The 19,507-nt window shown below is 50.7% G+C and overlaps 1 protein-coding gene across 2 annotated transcripts; it reads right to left on the bottom strand.

Annotated features, from left to right (window-relative positions):
• Positions 1-56: 56 nt before the first annotated feature.
• Positions 57-15,961, bottom strand: Lman1l (lectin, mannose binding 1 like). Of its 2 annotated transcripts, none has more exons than XM_076925591.1 (13): positions 13,580-15,961; positions 9,280-9,434; positions 9,074-9,181; positions 8,925-8,983; positions 7,492-7,591; positions 7,019-7,139; positions 5,992-6,047; positions 5,140-5,272; positions 4,395-4,546; positions 3,330-3,397; positions 2,508-2,631; positions 1,767-1,894; positions 57-840 (listed from the first exon to the last, which is right to left on the bottom strand). In XM_076925591.1, the coding sequence occupies exons 1-13, from the start codon at positions 13,755-13,757 to the stop codon at positions 708-710; spliced, it is 1,515 nt and encodes a 504-aa protein (XP_076781706.1). In that variant the 5' UTR covers positions 13,758-15,961; the 3' UTR covers positions 57-707. The 2 variants fall into 2 exon arrangements, with proteins under 2 accessions (XP_076781706.1, XP_076781707.1); XM_076925592.1 differs by having other exon boundaries at positions 57-837.
• Positions 15,962-19,507: the final 3,546 nt, after the last annotated feature.

Genomic DNA, 19,507 nt, shown 5'->3' with positions numbered 1-19,507 from the left:
CTGTGTTGAAGTGTGTCTTGATTCCTGCTTCCTACCCTCCAATGCCCTCTTCTCCTGGGTCATCCAGAACCAGGACTTCAGCTTGGAGCGCCCGGTAGCAGCAAGGGGCAAACACCCCCAGCCTTATGGGGCAAACACCCCATTCCATCCTCCTCCTACCCCTACCTCCAATCTGCTGACCCTAGCATATACCTCAAAGTGCTCAAGGCTGGGAAGTGGGTGAGACCTCAGAAGAGCAAGCAGGAACCCCAGTTATATGGTTCGGTGAGTTTGTGCTCAGTTCCTTTGTCACGTGTCTGCCCTGTTGTCCCTAGAGCCTCAGGGAGTCGGGGGAAGGGGAGTGTTGTTTGGGGGTACTGAAAAGATGAGCCAGAAGGAAACGCAGGGGATTATCCTTGTCCTTGGTGAGTTTAGGGACAGAATTTTACACAGTTCTCTCCCTTTGCTTCAGTAGTTCAGAGGGAAGGGGTGTGGGGGTCTCTGGCTCTTGGCCTCCTTGCCTGATTGCCTGCTTGCCTTCCTGACATCTACCCAGAGAAGACAGACGCTATCAGAGACTATGTGAGACTGGAAGATAAATGAGGGTATCAAAACAGCAAGAGGAAAATCACCTTTAATACGATGGATGTGCCAAAAACTAAGATGTAGGCACTGTCTAAATCCTCTGTCCTCCTTTTTTTCCCAGTAAGACATGGCTTTGAGCTGGGTCAGGCTTGCATGCTGGGGGAGAAGGGCTGTCTCCTCAGAACCCCTACTGTTCTAGGGATGGGTAATGCAGGCTCTAGAGAAAAGCTTCCTGTAGACAGGTACTCCTGAAGCCTCCTGTCCAGCTCCTGCCTGCTGTGAGAGAGAAAGGGTTACCTGAGTCTCCCTTCTGAGACAAGACTCACACTTGCCTCACAAGACTCAGTGTATCACAGGCTGCCACATTCTGGGACCATCCACGGCTCCCTTGACATGCCATATAGCACATTTCACCCTGGCACTTGAAGTCTACCTGGGTGGTTTAAGTGCCAGAGTTGCACGTCTATGTATAGAAGTGTATGTATTTTCTTCTTTGGTTTTTTTTTTTGTTTTAGACAAGATCTCACTGTGTAGCCAGCCCAGGCTGGTCCAGATTTCAGCATCCCTCTACCTCAGCCTTCCAAGATTTGAAATTAAAGGCATTCATTTCTAACCGAGAACATCCAGATTCTTTGCCCAATCTTGTAAATTGGCCCTGCTCTTTACTTCAACGGTATTCAAGGTATCCAATGGCTGTCTTTTCCCCCCCTAAAGGTGTTTTTTTTTTTTTTTTCATGCCTCCATGCCTCCATGCTTTTTCTGATGCTGTTTCCTCTGCATCAGTGCCTCTTACCTATCTTGTCAGGCTGAAAAACTCTTAGTCACTTTAATGACCCGAATCAAATATCTTTTCCAGGTCAATTCCTTGATTCCCCATCCACTCCCAACCCAACCCTAAAGTCTCCAAGCTTCCTGCCACCACAGCACTGGTGACATAAGGTCTGGCTATCTGTTTTCAGATGCTCACTCTAGAGTGAGCTCTATGAGGCAGGACCAGCTGGGACTGGGGCTTGAGAAGGTGTCTGTGCTTGGTAAATGATGGGTCCTTGGTCTACATTCGACTCCCAGCCCTCTGGTAAAGTGGGTAGCTCCTGTCTGAGCCTCGGGGTCCCTGATTTCAAGTTCGAAAGTTGTAGAGGTTCAAATTCAACAGAATCAATTGGTACAGGTTGTTTGGGAGTCCTGCCTGTGGGAAGGCCCACCTGAAGTTCATGTAGCAGAAGAAGCCTACGGTCTGAATTAGGAGAAAGAACAGGAAGATGCTGGTCTGCAGACATGTGGAGGATCCTGGGAGCCAGCCAGATGGGCGGGGGCCCTTGGCTGTCTTTTTCTGAAAAGGAAGTATGAGACCGTGCCTCAGCTTCTAACCCAGGAGAGGGGAAGGGACTTGGAATCTATGCCTTGCACGGTCCCTATTTATCTCCCTCAGGCTTCAGCCATCTTGGCTGTCATCTAGGGACCATGGAAAAAGGGCAGTGTCCAAAGCTGCATCTTCCAATCTCACTCGGGTCCATCTATGGGAATAGTTCATAAGATATAGGTCCTGGCATCAACAACAGACTAAAAGCTTGAGAGACAAGAGGGAAGGAGAAGTGAGTGCTGAATGTGAGGGCAAAGGAAAGAGCAACAAGGAACAGGGACCCAGGGAATACTGGTGCCTCCACTGAATCTGAGTGGCCCTTGGCATGGTCTACCCCACTTCCTTTCTGGTCATGGAGGTGGGCTGACCAAGGGGTTTCTGGGTAGTGCTGAGTGGTGGGACTTCCTCCTGAGCAAGAGACTGCAGAGATGAGCTCTGTGTCCCTTCGTGCCCATGTGTAGGCGCACATAGGTGCCTGTCAGGGGTCCTGGACAGATGCATCTAAGCTGCAGGACTGTTGGGAGAAGGGCAGGAGAGACCAGACCTCAAAGATGAGCCCCTTGTACTACCCACCACTTCTTACCACCAGACCCCGGAGGTCCTTCTGAAGGAGGCTGAGGATCTGGTCCAGCTCAAAAAAGTGATGCTTAGTGCCCACAGGCAGGTAAAACACTTGTGCTCCTGAAGTCATCCGGGCAGCTGCTTCCCTGGTGGTGGGGCAGGGCGGGCATGGAAATCAAGAAAGATGATCTATTACTCTTTTTGGTTGTATCCAAATTACCTAATCTTTTCCCATAATCCTCCATGGTTAGTACATAGAAAAGAATAGATACCATCCATAGAGTCCTGCCTTGGGAGTTGGTGTTTTTACTTTTTACTCTAAAACTTCTCCCTAGAACCTGAGACAACTTCAGCTTATACAAAGAATTCTCTAAAAGTGTCTTTGTTCCAGGCTCCCTGGACTCCGCCTTTCATCTCTATCCCAGAGAAATTAACATCCCATGCACCAAGATGGAGGATGTACACTCACAGAACCCACAATGAGCATGGGGTCCCTCCACCCTCAGAGCTCCATGGGGAGCTTCACAGGCATGGGTGCGCCAGTGTAAGATTCGGGGAGACTTGAGGCAAAACAAGCTCAGACCACTTCCTCCAAAGAGCCTCATTTTGGCTGTGTGCCTCTATCAAGAACCTCTGGCAAGATATATGCCCTCAAGGGCTGGGGCGACGGTTCAGTGGGCGAGGGTGCTTGCTTTGCAAGTTTAGTTTTCCCACTACACACATAAAAAGCCAGGTATGGCTGGACGTGCCTGTAGCCCCAGCATTGGGGGCAGAAATTTCTGATAGAGACAGGATGCTAGAGGATATTTTCTTTCCTCTCTCAATACCCCTCTGCATTTCTTACCTCATCTCTTGCAGGGCCTGGATCAGAGTCCACTGTCCATAGAGCAGGGTGCTGACCTTGGCAGAGTTCTATGGGAGAGCCAGCTCTTATGTAGTATCGAGAGGACAGTGCCCTTCTTCTCAGAGTCATCTTTCCCACAGATACCTCATTCTTCTTCCAGAAACCTTATTAAATGGCCATGGGCTCCCTTCTTTTTGGACACACTGAATCCCCGTGGCACTTGTCCATCTGGGCTTACAGAGGTCTCGTCCACAACAAAACTAGGATGTTTCTCCCCAAAGGGGCACTCGAGGCTTTCCACAAATCCTCCTTTTAAAACATGTCCCTGCCTCTTCAGGGAGGCAGAAGCCCAACCCAATCCTCTCTGTGCCTTTCTCCTAGGCTGTGGGCCAGCACTGGTTAAAATCCAGTACATGGGTCCAAGTCTAGCAAAGGGACCTGGAGAGGTAGCTGACATTTCTGAGGGTGAGTGGAATCAGGCAAGAGGGGGCCAGGGCCTGAAGGAGGATCAGAAATAGCTGGAGTGTGGGCCTCCCTCCTCTGTGTCACTCCAGCAGCCTAGCCTAGGCTGCACTGGACTGAGGACAAGATTAAAGCCTGGGCTGGCAGAGCCCAGCAAAGTCTGCAAGAGCAACTGTCTCCCTCTGACCACTACCCAGCACTTTGGCTGGGTTTAGCTTTCACTCCCCAAGTTGGAGCATGTCCTAGGGAATGACACCTGGAGGAGGAGCCAGGGTGGCAGCAGAGATGAAATGAGGACTCTGGTACAACTGAGCATTTAAGCGCGTCTTATGCAAATCACACATGAAGCCGCATGCAAATTAGCGCCTAGTCTATTTCTGCCATTTGTCTATAGACCAGATTCCAAATACCTGGCATCTCTTCTCTGCAGCGCAGTCTATGGCTCCAGGGCAATTGCTGTGTGGTAGTGTCCTCTTATACTGTACTGTGTTACATCCTGTGACCTGCCCACCTTTCCCCCCAAGCTTGGGCGAGGCCAGAGCTAGACTGTCATTATTCTTTCAAGTCCTTGGGTGGAATCCAGGGTGGCCCACAGTAACTCACCCAGCCTCCCTCAGGCCGAACCTGGACCGTAGACCCCAGCTGCTGTTTCCACTGCCTCTCAGCCTGGTCCATCTGCCTGGAGAGACCCTGGAGGGCCTGCAGGATCTGGCTTTGCCTGCCCAGTGTATCCTCCAGGTTAAAGAACCTTTCCCCTGGGGGTTGGGACAGAGAGGCTGCTTGGATGGGGCAGTAAAACCTGTTTGAGTGAAGCATGAGGAGCTGTGGATTCTTCTTCGAAGACCTCCCCCAGAGAATGGGTCTTGGGGGGCCAGCAAGCAGGGTGGGCAACAGAAAAGTGTTTGTCAGGGAAACCTGATGATGTAAACTCCATCTGCAGGTCCCCAGATCCCATATAAAGGTGTGGTACACACACACACACAGAGAGAGAGAGAGAGAGAGAGAGAGAGAGAGAGAGAGAGAGAGAGAGACAGAGACAGAGACAGAGACAGAGACAGAGACAGAGACAGAGACAGAAAGAGAGGGAGAGAGAGACAGAGAGAGAGAGAGAGAGAGACAGAGACAGAGACAGAAAGAGAGGGAGAGAGAGACAGAGAGAGAGAGAGAGAGAGAGAGAGAGAGAGAGAGAGAGAGAGAGAGAGTCAGGTGGGAATAGGTTAGAAGGCTCAGCCCAGGTTTGCTTAGATACAGTCTTCACTTCTCCATTGGCTAACGGGATTCTGGTTTGAAGGACAGTGTTCTACAGCCCTACGATGTGCTATGGCTCTGCCGTTCCCTGGGTACTTACCCTCTTCTTGGGCTTTGGAGTTCAGTGGTGGTATGCTATCCTCTCTGGTGCCCAGGCCCAGCCTTGCCTTCAGTTCTTCCAGCTTCCTAGTCAAGTGGAATTCCTCCTTCTCCGTGAATGGCTGGGGGGCTTCCTGGAAGAGGAAGACAAAGAAAGGCAAACACATGGGAGTACTGTGAGGGGCAGCCTTCCCTTGGGCCCCCTGGGAGCCCAGCCTTCGTATCCTCCCTAGACGTATCCTCCCTAGCTGTATCCTCCCTAGCCGTATACTCACAGGACCAAGGAGAAACCCACAGCTCAATCACCAGGCCTCAACAGATCCCCGCAGCTTGCAGACATAAGCCCTGCGTCTACTGCATTCTTGCATCCTTCTGTACTCACTGTGAGCTCAGGTTCTTGGTCGTTTTAAGCCTTTAGGTACAGTGTTCCTTTAAGCTCATCTCCTCCAGGCAGCCTTCTCTCCCCTCCTTGCTGGCTCAGACCCCTCCTTAGTGTTCCTTCTCTTCCCCTCCAACCCACTCCCCACTTCCACCATACTCCCCACGCCCCACCCCGCCCTGGGCTTTCTTGGTTTCTTTTTGTTGTTGAGATAAAGTCCTAACTGTGCAGTCCTGGCCCCGCACTCACAGAAATCCACCCACTTCTGCCTCCGGAGTGCTGGGATTAAAGGTGCTGGGAAGCCTAGAAGACAAACCCTGGCTCCTACACTGTCCAGCCCAAGATCTGACTTGAGTAGAGCTCAGAGAGTTAGCTGGGATGAGAACCAGGATAGTGGGTCTGCTGTGAGTGGAAGCCGCTGAGGAGGGCAGGGTCTCTGAGCTACCTCTCCCGGGCAGACATGGCTGGCATTACCTCTGGACCTGGCTCCCTCAAACTGAAGGTCAGGAAGGACAGGACGTCATGGTCATCTGGAAGAGGGACAGATGAAGTGGCAGTAAGGAGGTTCTTACCCAGCAGCCCGTCCATCCAGACTCTCCTGTCTGCCAGGAAGACAAGAGGCTTGTACAACCCTGCACAACTCTGATTTTTTTTTGCAGCTCTGATTTTTGATCATTTCATTGGGAAGGTATGAAGCTCAAATACACAAGCGTGTGGGACGTGAGGGTTGAATCCTACACAGCCAGAGTGGGCCCAAGGGCCATGCAGCAGACCACAGGACACAGACAAGAGCTGCTACTGCAATTACAAGCACACGGCGGCTGCTTCCCAAGCCTGGTTGTAACCATGTCACTTCTCAGAAACTTTCCAGGACTCCCCAGTCCCCAGAGTCCAAAGATGGAAGTCCTGGCACCCACAGACTCCCACACTCTGGTTGCAGCTTGCTTTTCAGCTGTGGGACCTTCCATGGGCTCTCCATCGAAAGATACCTCGCTGCTCCAGTTCTGTACTGTAGCTTGTGGTGCCCATCTTTTTGCTAGCCTACATCGTCCAGTAAAGTGAGTTTGTGGATATTAATATTAGACTATAAATTTCCTCATGTGTCATCTCTTTTGAGGTTTTTTTTTTTTTTTTTGAGACAGTGTCTCATGTAGCCCAGGCTGACCTTTGAATTTGCTATGTAGCAGAGGATAGCATTGGACTTCTGACCCATGCCCCCACCTCTATGTCCCAAGTGTTGTGATCACAGGCCTGCACCACCACACCTGGCACCCTGAGTGCTGTTTGGTCACTCACCAGCAGAGCTAGACTCCCAGACTCCCTCTGAGATGTCAATAGCTTTTCAAAGTCTGATGGAGAAGCCAGAGAGGGAGTGTGACCGGCCCAGGCCACTAGTTGAGGAGGTGGTTGATGCTGTACAAAGGCACCTTAGAAGCTGCAATCAGGTTTTGCCATCACCAAACACAGCTTTCTACTCTCACCTACCTGGTAGGGTTCTCACCTGCTAAGGAAGTGGTGGCTGCTGAGACCCCAAAGAAGCCTCCAGGGGCTAAAAGCAGGGGCTCCACATCAACACAGACCTCCTCAGGGTCGTTAGGAGTAAGGCCTCCACTCAAAGATACCTGAGGAGCAAGGAAGGAGTGAGCTCCTGCCTCTTCCTGGCCCCAGGGTAAGAAACTATCCCCTACCCAGACTCATGGGCTCTCCAGACCTGAGGTAAGGTGGAAACTACAGAGCTGGGTATCACCATGGCATGAAAGTGACGCAGATGTTGGTCTCACGGGAGCCTTGTGATTCTTTGTATTGGTGGGAGATCACGTGTGGATATTGGTCTGGGGGTACCAGGGACCTCACATGGGTGTGAGTGACACGTGGGTCACAGTATTGGAGTTGTTGGAACACCAGGTACCTTCCCCCCCACACTGCAGCTCTGCATCCCATGAGGCTCCTGGAGGAACAGCAAGGGTGACTCACACGCAGCCTCTGCCTCCAGTAGGTGATCCGAGCTCGGAAGGGGTATAGCCGGTTCCTGAAGTCCCTGTGACAGGAGCCAAGCTCCCGGATAGTCCCATCCCTATGAACGATTGGAATGTAGCCAGGCCACATGGGACCAAAGGACTAGTCCGTGGGGGACAGTCCCAAAAGCAACTCTGTCCAAACCTGCAGTGTCACTGTCCCCATGGGTTGACCTGGCTTGGGACAAGTCCCTGTTGTCTACCGTGAGGCTCCTTTGCCATAGTTTGCTTCCATGGCAGGAGAAGGAGGAATAGGAAAATAAGTTCTGCCCAGTGCTGTCAGCTGGGACTTGAGAGTTCACAGGAGCCAGAGGCCCTGCAAAGAGCCAGAGGCCCAGGCTAACCACAGGATTTCCAAATCTATCTTTCAGCTCACCTCTTAATTCTACTGCCCCTCCCTCTCTCCGTTCCTCCCTCTACTTCCCTTAAGCTCCAAGGCCCGTCTGTCCCTTTCCCAACCCACCAAGGTTCAGACCGTTTGAGGCAGACACTAGGGGACCTGTCCTGAAGGCCAAGAACAGTATGTCTAGTTCACCCCTCCCCCAGGGAGGTTCAGCAGGCTCAGGGAATTAGGAGCAGAGTCGAACCTGAATTTCTCTGGTGCATGAGTGCACACTGTGGGACCTATGCTATCACCTTCAGCCAAGAGCTGGGCAGCAGAGAGCGGGGAGAAGCCAGATTGGAGACAGTGACCGCCTGGCTGTATAACCTTGGGCAAGTTCTCACACCTTCCCAAACCCCAGTACTGTTGTCTTTAAAATGAGGATAATAATTGCAACTACCTCATAACACTGTTATGAGGGTTCACAAGACAATGTCAAATGTCTGGGCACTGTGCCTGGTATACAGTCAGCCCAACTCCATAAATGTCAGCAATTATCTTAATTGTGAGAGGCTGAAGGATGTTTGCTGAGACACACAGACAAACCAGTCCAGCTGCTTAGGGCAGCCAGCAGGGGAAGGACAGGAGGCCACCTCATCTGGGAGAAAAGACAACAATGTGGCAAGGGCCTCCCTGGGCACTGCTGTGTAGCCACTCAGGTTGACCAGCCTTTCTGGGTCTCAAGGTCCTCAGCTAGTGATCCGTGCTTAATAAGGGTGTCTGGAGTGAGACCCTCATGGGGTCCAGCATTTGTCACTTCACCTGGGGCTTGTGAACTAAACGACGGGAGAAAGATGGGGCCATCACCCAGAAAAGCGAGCACACTCTGGTCTGGTTTCAGAGGCACAGCTCAGAACATTGGGAAAGAGTCCCTGGAGGCAGAGGAGCTCAGAATGAGACATCAGCAAGAGTTTCGGGTCTAGGAGGGGTGGATTCTCATGGTATGGAAGTACAAGTGATTGCTAAGCCCAAGAACGGAGCAGGGGGGCTCAGTTCTCTCAGGCCCTTACCCAAACTGCTCCTGGAGGTCATGCCCATCACTGGCCAGCACTCGGATGGCAGGGCCGGTCTGTGTGGGAGGTGACAATGGGTCTGAGCCTCAGGCAGAGTGAAGATAGTGAGGAGTAGACAGGAGGATGGGCAGGAGATGGCTACCAACCTGGACATCATTGGTGGAGGAATCAAAGTAGATCCCGATGCCATCCCATGAGGCTAGCCCCTCCACAACAGAGCCGACTTGATCTCTGTCCTTGGTGTACCACACGGCCTGCAAGTTCCCAGCCCCACAGGTCAGGTCTCTGTAGGACACTGGTACCTGGGGCCTATCACCTGCTTCCCCAACAGATAAGAGTAAGGACCTCTCACCACACCCTCGGCTCCCCGGCGCCCTGGTCCAGTCACTCTCATCTGTATCTCTACCTCCCAGGAAGGGAAGGAGACAGAGCTCTTGCTCCACACAGCACCACTCCGGTTCTTCATGGATGGAACCAGCCGTACTTCCTCTAGGCCTGGAATGGCATCTGTGGAACAGGGCAGCAGAGGACCACTGGATTCTCTTTTCTTACGTCTTTATCTCATTGGCAAAAGCTGAGCCCTGGGAAAGACCTCACACCAAGACCTAGTCATTTGATATGGGGCTGGCTGCTGAGATGTAAGAGTCCACTGGGGAAATGGGACCAGCACCTAACTGAGTGCTACTCGGGAAGGCAGCAAGGGCCAGTACTTTGCTGTGTTCCACTTCAGCCTCACTGTAAGCCTGCGCCATCCATTTTTATAAGACTCCATTTTGTGGGACATGGGATGGAACTCAGTTGGTAGACTGCTTGTTTTGGGTTCCATCCCCAGGACCCCATAAACCCCCAGTGTGGTGGTACACACCTGTAATCCTAGCACTCAGGAGGTGGAGGCAGGAGGATCAGTAATTCAAGGCCATCCTTAGCTATGTAGTTGGCTTGAGGCCAGCTTTGGCTACATCAGACTGTGCTGGGGCTGGGGGATGGCTCAGTGGGTAAAGGTCTTGCTGTATACGTATAAGGATCTGAGTTTGGATCCCAACACCCATGTAAAAACTGGGCATGAGCTGGGTGGTGATGGAGCATGCCTTTAATTCCAGCACTCAGGAGGCAGAGGCAGGGTGAATCTTTGTGAGTTGGAGGCCAGCCTGGTCTACAGATTGAATTCTAGGAGCTGGGCATGGCAATGCAAGCCAGACTTGTAACCCCAGAACCCGGGGAAAGACTGGAGTATCCTGGGGGCTTGCTGGACAGGCAGTCTAGCTGAAATAGTGAGATCTGGGTTCAGTGAGTGATCTTGTCTTTTGTCTCCTTCCTTCCTTCCTTCCTTCCTTCCTTCCTTCCTTCCGTTTGCACTGGCTACTCTTGCAGGGTGCCTGCATTCCCAGTATTCACATGGCCGCTCACAACTGTCTATAATTCTAGTTCCAGGGGATCTGATACCCTCATACAGACAAAACACCAATGCACAAAAAAAAAAAAAAAAAAATCACTTAAAAAAGGGGTATCAACTCTCCTATCTTGAAAAACCAAACCAGACAGACAAACAAACAAGCAAGCAAGCAAAAGACAGCCAGGCAGTGTTGACATATACCTTTAATCCCATCACTCAGGAGGCAGAGACAGGTGGATGTCTGAGTTCCAGCCTGGTCTACAGAGTGAGTTCCAGGATAGCCAGGGGTACGTAAAACTACCACCACCACCAACAACAGCAACAAAGGTGAAAAGCAATTGAGGAATTTTTATCCGGATGTCAACTTTAGCTTTCACATATGCAAGCATGGGTTAATACATATGTACGTACACACACACACACACACACACAGACACACACACGCACACGCATGTGCACGTGCACGTGCACGTGCACGCGCACACACACACACCACCACCACCACCACCACCACCACCACCGATACTGTCTCCGAAAAAGCAGACACCATTTTATAGAAGTTCAAAGTTCAAACACATCTCTCTCCACTACAGCTTCCTGTCATGCGACAGCAGCTCTGGGAAAGTAAGGAGACAAGCTGGAAGACCCCTGAGGGACTAAGGGCAACCGAAGAAGAGGAAGGTCTGTGGCAGGCTCTGGCCTGGAGGGTGGTGAGGAAAGGTCTCAGGCCAGGAGAGCTCCAGGATTACCCTGGCACTGGGGGGGGGGGGGGGGCATGTCTGAGGATTACCCTGGTGCTTGGGGACATGTCCGGGGAGCTTCCTGTGGTGGTGAGAAGAGGGAGTAAAACTGGGGCAGACATGGCAGGACTGGAGGGGAGTGTCAAAGGCTCCATTCCAATTGTCTCCCCAACACTCTGGTCTCCCAACCTGGAACCTGGTCCACGGCCTAGACCCTGCCAAGACTTTCTGGAGGCTGCTAATCCAGCTTGTTTGCTCTGCAAAGGCCAGTGGTGGGGAAGCATGGAAGTTCCTGAGTCCCTGGAAGCCACCACTGCTTGAATCGAGGTGCATTTTGGGGGTTTTGATTTTATGATATAGATCGGGCTGGCCTAGAACTCTCTGGCTAGCCAAAGATGACCAGAGCTTCTGATCCTCCTGCCTTCATGTCTACAGAGCGCTGGGATAACAGGTTGTAATCCCATCTAGTTTTATATAGATCTCGGATTTAACCCAGGGCCTCGTGCAAACCAAACAAGCACTTGTCAGCTCAGAAGCATTGCTAGCCCAACACTGAGCAGCGCTGGCCAAACACTGAGATGCATTGTTAGCCCAACATTTTGTTTTGTTTTCACACTTTAAAACATGTGAGGCTGGAGAGATGGCTCGGCGGTTAAGAGCGCTGACTGCTCTTCCAGAGGTCCTGAGTTCAATTCCCAGCAACCACATGGTGGTTCACAACTATCTGTAATGGGATCTGATGCCCTCCTCTGGGGTGTCTGAAGACAGCTACAGTGTACTCATATACATAAAATAAGTAAATCTTAAAAAAAAAAAGTGTGTGTGTGTGTGTGTGTGTGTGTGTGTGTGTGTGTGTGTATAAACCCACTTGCAGGCCCATATATTGCAGGCTGGAGGACAACTTTCAAAAGTTTTTCAATAACTGGCTGTCTCCTTCCACTGGGTTCTTGGAATCAAATGCAGGTTGTCAAACTTGCACGGCAAATGTTCTTATTAGCTGAGCCATCTTAGCTTTTTATAAGAAAAAAAAAAGGGTCTTGACAAGTAGCCCAGGCTAGCCTCAAGCTCTTGATTCTCCTGTCTCAGCCTCCTGAGTGCTGGGATTGCAGGCCTATGCCACCACACCCAGTCCACGAGACTTGTGGGAGGCGAGCTTATCTGACTAAGCTCACGTTCTCATCATTATGTGGAGAGTCTGGGACCTCACCCCAGACTGGAGTCTGACTCAGTCCTGGGTATCTGGGCTGGGCAGAGAGGAGCATTGGGTGGGGCTCTGATCAAAGAGGAGATGAATGGATAGACAGTAATCATAGCTGGTGATCTTGGAGGACATACCTCTGCTCTCCCTCAGGATCTGTCATTCCTTTGCTTTGGTGAGACTCTGAGCAGAGCACTGGCTCAGCCATCCTGTCCCTAAGGCAGCACATGGCTGTGAGACAGCTCACTCCCTCGTTTATCCCCTGGCCTTCTGTGGAGGAGGATCAAAGTGTCTGTGGTCTTAGAGCATCTTAGGAATTGTGCCTGTTTGGAACTTATATCTAAGATAGAAATATATAGTCAATCTACTTTTCCTCTTTGCCTTTCCAGCTAGGAGGCGCTGAACAAAATGCATGGCTGGGTAAATCTCACAATATATTTGTAAATGATAAATATATCTGTATATTTGTTCCTGGACTCAGGTCCTGCCCGACTCTAATTCAGAGTCTCTGATGCTTTTCTCTTACTTGTAATGTAAGATCCTGCATATTGTATATTTTTGATAAGTCATCACAGACCCTTTGTGACTAGGATGGGACAAATAAGGGTTTGGAAGTCCCTGAGCACACAGACCTGTGGGCTAAGATCCTCTCATGTCTGCTTCCACCTCCAATAAACAGGCAAGGGAAGAGCCTGGTGCCTGCTCTAACAAAACAGCTGGACGTACAGTACCTCCCTTCCAGCAGCCCTCTAGTTCCACGGATGAAGTCAGCGGACAAGAGGCTTATCTGTGTTCAAGGTGCCTTGTTCTTGGGCAGCTGGGACACATCAGGTGTGAGCCTGAATGTACGTGTGCTCATGTGTGTGTTTATAATCCCAACACAGAGGAAAAGGAGGAAGCAAGGGGAAAAAAAGTCCCCTGGCGTAGACTTGGCACAAGAGAAACCGAAGCTGGTAGGTGAGGTAAAGCTAGGATGTATAGCCTGGTCTATGGCCACCCATCTAGCCCCTCTCCCCTGAGCCTTGCATCCATCCCTTTACTCTTCTTTTTAGCTGTGACCCTGTGCTGTCCTACATACCCAATAGCTTGTTCTGCCAGTGCCTCTGGGTCCTCCACAAATAAATTCCATGAACAAAGAAGGCATGTGTTGAAAGGCAAAGCAGCAAGCAGAGAGGCAGAGCATGGGGGAGTAGAAGACAGGTCTGGGAAGGGTCCTGAGTCCGGCACTCAGGTAACCCCCATGTTACCTCTCTCAAATAGAGCCTCTCACATCCACTGTCCCTCTGACTATAGGCCCGCTAGCACTTTGAAGGACCCTCACCTCCATGGTGGCTCCAGAAGGGTATTCCAGCCCCAGGAACTGCCAGTCTTGGTCCCTTGAAGCTGAGCTTGTATTCAAACCTGCGTTGAGGAGGGGGCTGGCTCCTTTCAGCACCGTGCAGAGCCAGCAGTAGAGAAAGGAGGCACAGGGAAGGTGAGAGGCCTCGGGTCTCCAGCATTGCAAAGGAGCCAGGCACCTGGATGGATCCTCGCTGTGAGGCCAACAATGGAGGATACAGAACGCCACGCAGTCAGACAGGGAGACACTTGGACCTTCCAGGATCTAGATTTTTGGCTCTATGCTGCCAACCCCCCAATCCACACATCCTGTTTCTCTTGCAGGTCTGATCTCAGGCCCCACCCTTCCTCACCTCCACCTGAAGCCTTGGCTCTCCCCTGGGCTCCTAGCCAACCTGAGCTTTGCCCCTATCCTTTGGCTTAGGCTATCTTCCTGTTCTTCCTCTGCTCCTTAAGCTGGTGAAAGGGTGAGGTGCTCAGGAATGCTCAGTGCCAGGCCCTGCTCTTCCCTCTTTCTTTGTTGGGAGGGGGCAGTCCTTTGCATCCCGGTCCTTTAAAAGCATCTGCATTAAAGGATGCTCTCTGGCCACTCATCCGACCTCTCTCCCCTGAGCCTCGCATCCATCCCTTCACTCTTCTCTTTAGCTGTGGCTCTCGGCTGTCCTGCATACCCAATAACTCCTTCTGCCAGTGCCTCTGGGCCCTACACAAATAAATCCCACAAATAAAGGGTGTGTTAAAACACAAAGCTGCCGGGCGTGAGAGCATACTCTTGAATCTCAACACTCAGAAGGCTGAGGCAGGAGGACTCCTGTGAATTTGATAAGACTAGCCTAGGTTACGTAACAAGTACCAGGCCAGCCAGGGCAACATAATAAAACCCTTTAAAAACAAAAGAAGCCTGTTTACTTACTTTGTTTGGTTGTTTTGGCTTTTCAAGACAGAGTTTCTCTGTGTAGCCATGACTACCCTGCAACTCCCTCTGTAGACCGGGCTGGCCTTGATCTGCCTGCCTCTGCCTCCAGAGCAATGGTATTAAAGATGGATGAGGCAGTTGGGAGAAAAAGGATGCAGGGAGAACAAGTACAAGTTTATAAAATATCTTGTTTGGAGTCTAATCTTAACCCAATTGGAAGAATAAACAACTGGGGAAACTGAAGCAATGGGCATTCAATGATATCAAAGAATTATGGATAATTTCTAGGTGTGCTATGGTATTTGAGTTATGATTTTTAAGTATTTAGGAGAAACACATTAAAGTTTTATGGATGAATTCATAAGTCTGGGATTTGTTCTATCCAGAGCCTGGGACAAGCAGGTGGTACAGACAATGCAGGCCAGACCTGGGATGGTCACTGATGAAATACATGGTTGAAATGTGAGGGTTCATTACATCTGCTTTTTTTAAAAAGCAAGGTTTCATATCACCCAAGTTGGCCTAGGACTGCCTATGTAGCTAAGGATGACCGACCTCCAAGATCTTACCTTGTTTGTCTGTGCCAAGTTCTAAATTACAGCATTTGTCAAATTGTTTTTTTTTTTTTTAATTTATGTTTTTAAACAGTATTTCTCTGTGTAGCCCTGTCTGTCCTAGAACTCACTCTATAGACCAGGCTGGAATTCAGAGGTCTGCCTACCTCTGCCTCCTAAGTGCTGGAATTAAAGGTGTGCATGCACCACCATGCACCAACTTACAGCTGGTTTTTGTCTGTTGTTTTCAAACAAGATGTCACGTTGTAGCCCTGGCTCATCTGGCATGTGCTACCTACACCAGGCTGGTTTCAAACTGAAGAGACCACCCACCTGTCTCTTCCTTCTGTCTCTCCTGCCTGGTTCGTCATTAGTTTTATGTGGTGTGGAGGGTCAAGCCTAGGACTTCATTCTAGGCAAATACTCCCAACTGAGCTACCTCCTCAGGCCTGTCTTCTGCTTTCTGTTCTTTCTTGCTGGAGCTCCAACCCAGGGAGCCTTACCACTGAGCTACACTTTGTTCTATTCTTTACACAATTAAAAATATTCTTGAAGCTGGGCAGTGTTGGCGCACGCCTATAATCCCAGCACTTGGGAGGCAGAGGCAGGCAGATTTCTGAGTTCGAGGCCAGCCTGGTCTACAGAGTGAGTTCCAAGACAGCCAAGGCTATACAGAGAAACCCTGTCTCAAAAAAAAAAAAAATGTTGAAAGAAACCTGCATTCCAAATCCCTTCGTCCAGGCAAATGTTCGTTTTCCATAGCAGTCAATTCAAGAATTCTAATAGTTGTAGTGACTGAGCTGTGTTAAGTTGATTATGCCCAGGCTGTGAATACACACATTTAAGGCCATACTAAAGGAAGTCACTGACCCAAGCTCAACCACCTCCACCTTCACAGCCAAGCTGTTGGGGGGGGGGGTTTGGGGGGGGAGGTGGGGAGGTGGGGTTCTCCTACAGCTATTTCCTGACTCTGGCCTCTAGCCAAGCAAGGTATTGTGAATCATTTCCTTGGAGTTCTAACAAACCACTCTATGGAAGTTCATTGAAACTTAGTAAATAATTCTGAAGACTCAGGAAATTCTGAGGGAAGGCTCTTTAAATCCTCAGTTCTAAAGGTAGGCTCATTATGACTCAGGAAATACACAATCCAGAACACTCAGGAAGTCCCTGAAACTGACCAGATACACAAGGGCCCTCAGGGTTATAAGAATGAACTGTTGAGGAGGTTCAGACTGGTGGAGCTGCCTGAAAGACACTGATCTGTGGAATTTCTTGCAAGTTGTGCAGCAAGCTCCAGGGCTCAGGCTTTCGTGAGCCATCATCCATGTGATGACGCCGCTGCCTCCTGTCAGTGACCCCTGACCCATACTCCTAAAAGTGGATAGGAGCTAACCTATAGCATTTACTGATACCTGAATCACACCACCACCTGGCTGGCGGGAACTTTAACCCCTCCCTGGCTACTCCCAGCCATCCTCTGTTCGAAGGCAGCAATAAAGCCTTGTGGAAGAGCAGGTCCAGCTCCCAGGACCCTGAGGCAAAGTGGGCATTGGTAACTGAGCCCTCGGGTCTCGTTTCACCTGAGGCTGGCCTTCCATTCCTCTCTCTTCTGTTTCCGCCTCTAGCTCCCATCTCTTCCTTTCCTTTCCCTTTTTGTTTTTATTCTTTGAAGTGTTTTTGTATCTGGATCAAGTGCGGGAGACTGAACCCAGGACCTCACATATGCTAGGCAAGAGCTCTTAACAATGAGAGTTGAACTGTAACCCACCAGCCCAGTTTTCCCTTTTCTTCTTTTCTCCTTTCTTAGACAAGGCTTCATTTAGCCAGCCCAGCCCAGCCTCTCACTATGCAGCTGAGGATGAACTTACATTGCTGAGTCTCTCACGCCCATTTCTCAGGTGCCTGTGACTCCATGTCCAGATTCTGCACTCTGAGGAATCAGCCTGAGAGCTTCATGCATGCCAGGCAAGCCCTGGCAGCCCAGCCCCAGCTTTTACTTCTCTCTGTGCTTGCGTTTCTCCTTCCTCTAACCATCTGTATGGCTGTTGGGTGTTTATAAATGAGCAGGACATAATGCCTAACCTAGAGGGTACCCCTAACACCGTGTGCAGATGGGCTCAGTTTGGTACCCAGAAGTCCTGCAGGTGTCACCATTCTGCCAGTAGCCAGCCAATAGCACAAAGGCAGCAAGATGCACACTTCTCCGGCAAAGGGGCAGAGATGGTGTGTGTGTGTGGTGTCCCATGTCAAAAGAAGGGCCCATGGGCATCAAGGTTGATGGACATGTTCAAATCTGAGAGGTATAGTTTGGGAGCAGGAAAAGCAGAGAAAGCAGCCCCCAGGCCTCACATGGTTTAACAGACCCAAGGAGCCCAACCTGAAGCAATTATGACACATTACTTTTTTTTTTTTTTTCTTTTTTGGTTTTTTGAGACAGGGTTTCTCTGTATAGCCCTGGCTGTCCTAGAACTCACTCTGTAGACCAGGCTGGCCTCAAACTCAGAAATCTGCCTGCCTTTGCCTCCCAAGTGCTGGGATTAAAGGGACACATTTCTTTAAAACAGGGTCTTACCTTGTAATCCAAGATGGCCCAGAACTCTGTATGTGGCCAAGATGGCCTGCTTATCCTCTCACCTGGAAAGTGCTAGGGTTTCAGCGGTGTCTATCTGGTTTCAATTTGGTCATCAAACATTCACCAAGGCTCCAGTGTGTGCCTCCCTCTGCTGCAGTGTCAGGGAGGTAGACTCCAAGGCTGGCTCTACCACCCATCCCTACCATGCCTTCTCAGTATCTTGTATTCCCTTCAGGACTTGGACACGATCCATGGGTCAGTATCCTTCCCCCGGACAGTGGAATTTGCACAAGCCTCTGACCTCCTACTCCCTCTACTCCCATCATCTTCCAGTTACAGATACATTTTCCTGGAATGGGCCTGGTGAAACACACATGCTACTTGGGCCAGTTTCCTCAGCGTGGGGATGAAACCAACAACAGTCTCATCCCAGTGCCTTCTGCAAGGCAGGCCCCCATGGCTTTCCCAGAGGCCTCTCTCTGGGCCTTGGTGGCACTGGCTCTCTGCTCCATCCAATCTGGAGCTTTTCCTCTATGTCTTGCACAGCCAATTTTGACTATTTAAATACAGGTTCTCAATAAGTAGCCCTGGTTGGCCTCTAACTGATAATCTACCTGCTTCAGCCTCTTGAGTGCTGGGTTTGCAGGAGCTTCCTCTTCCTGACCTGTTCTAAGACCCCCCTCAGGTGGTTCATCCTATGCCCCTTACCATACATACAGTGCTCATCCTTCAGGTTCAATTCATTCACTGACATCTCTCAAGGTCCTTCCCCAGCCTGGGATTCCCTACATCTTGGCAGTTCCTAAGGCACACAATTCAGCGTGTCCTTAGCTCTCTCGGCAGGCGCCTGGCTACCGCTTTCCTCACACCCACCCACCAGGGAAGTCAGAGGTGCCTGGCTCCTCCCTTTCCTTCATGTGGTGCTTGCTGACCCCATGGCTAAGTTTCGATGCAGCCTCTTAGGTCTCCCTAGAGTCCGTCTCCCCCCATGATCATCCTTACTCTTTGCCTCACACTTGCCTGCCAGGACCCAGGGGGACCACTTTAAAGTTCTATGACCTGGCATGTCTCTGCTGCCTCAAATGTGTTCCTGGATTCCAACAGTTCCTGGCTTGCTAAACACCACATGCAGGATACAGCCTTCCCTCCCCAGCCCCATCTCATGGTTTTCAGCATTATCCATTGGTAAACAATCGTCTTCACCCATTTCCTCAGAGCTCTTTGACAAGCTTCTCCTGTCCCAGGGGTGGGGGGGTTCTAGCCCCACCTGCGTTTGCACCCATCCTGAACTCAGCCCAAATGCTGCTTCTTGATCTACAGACAATGTGAGGCGTTCCTCACAACCCAAGTTCACTGTGTGTAACTGTCCTCTTAACCATGGATTCCAGTCTGCTCTGCTCCCTGCCTGGATCATCCAGCACAGGCTACACAGCAGGTATGTGACCATTTGCAGCCAAATGACTCATATAAATGAGACAGTAGTGTGTGCAGAGGGCGGCTCTGTGGGGAGGCACTGGGAGGGGCTGGAGCCCAGTGGGCCTGTGGAGATAGATAGAAGACAAGCTTCAAGCCAGAGCACGAAGGGACAAGGGGAGCCTCCCTACTCATCTCAATGAATCAAGTCTCTCCTATGCACTGGGCTCTGCAGGCCTTGAACAACCTGAGGGGAGAAAAGCCCATGACTGGTCCTCATTCTCCATCTGTGTATCCCAGCTGGGAGAGACGAAGGTGCCACACCCATGCAAAGTCCAAGAAGGCACAGGGCTTGGCACACAGTAGGGCTTGGCACACAGTAGGGGTGGGGAAGATCAAAGCTGTCACGTGTTAAGATGAGACATGAGAAGCACCAGAGGCTCCCTTTCCCATCAC

This window comes from Arvicanthis niloticus, chromosome 26 (assembly GCF_011762505.2).
Source record: "Arvicanthis niloticus isolate mArvNil1 chromosome 26, mArvNil1.pat.X, whole genome shotgun sequence".
NCBI lineage: Eukaryota > Metazoa > Chordata > Mammalia > Rodentia > Muridae > Arvicanthis > Arvicanthis niloticus.
This window is presented reverse-complemented; position numbering and strand designations above follow the sequence as displayed.

Excerpts from the sequence above, each read along its gene's own strand:
- Lman1l (XM_076925591.1), bottom strand. The coding sequence starts at position 13,757 with ATGCTGGAGACCCGAGGCCTCTCACCTTCCCTGTGCCTCCTTTCTCTA. Across the intron at positions 4,547-5,139 it reads CTCCAAAGCCCAAGAAGAGG|GGGAAAGGTTCTTTAACCTG; the intron begins GTAAGTACCCAG and ends CCCAACCCCCAG. Across the intron at positions 841-1,766 it reads TTCTGCTACATGAACTTCAG|CAGGCAGGAGCTGGACAGGA; the intron begins GTGGGCCTTCCC and ends TCTCTCTCACAG.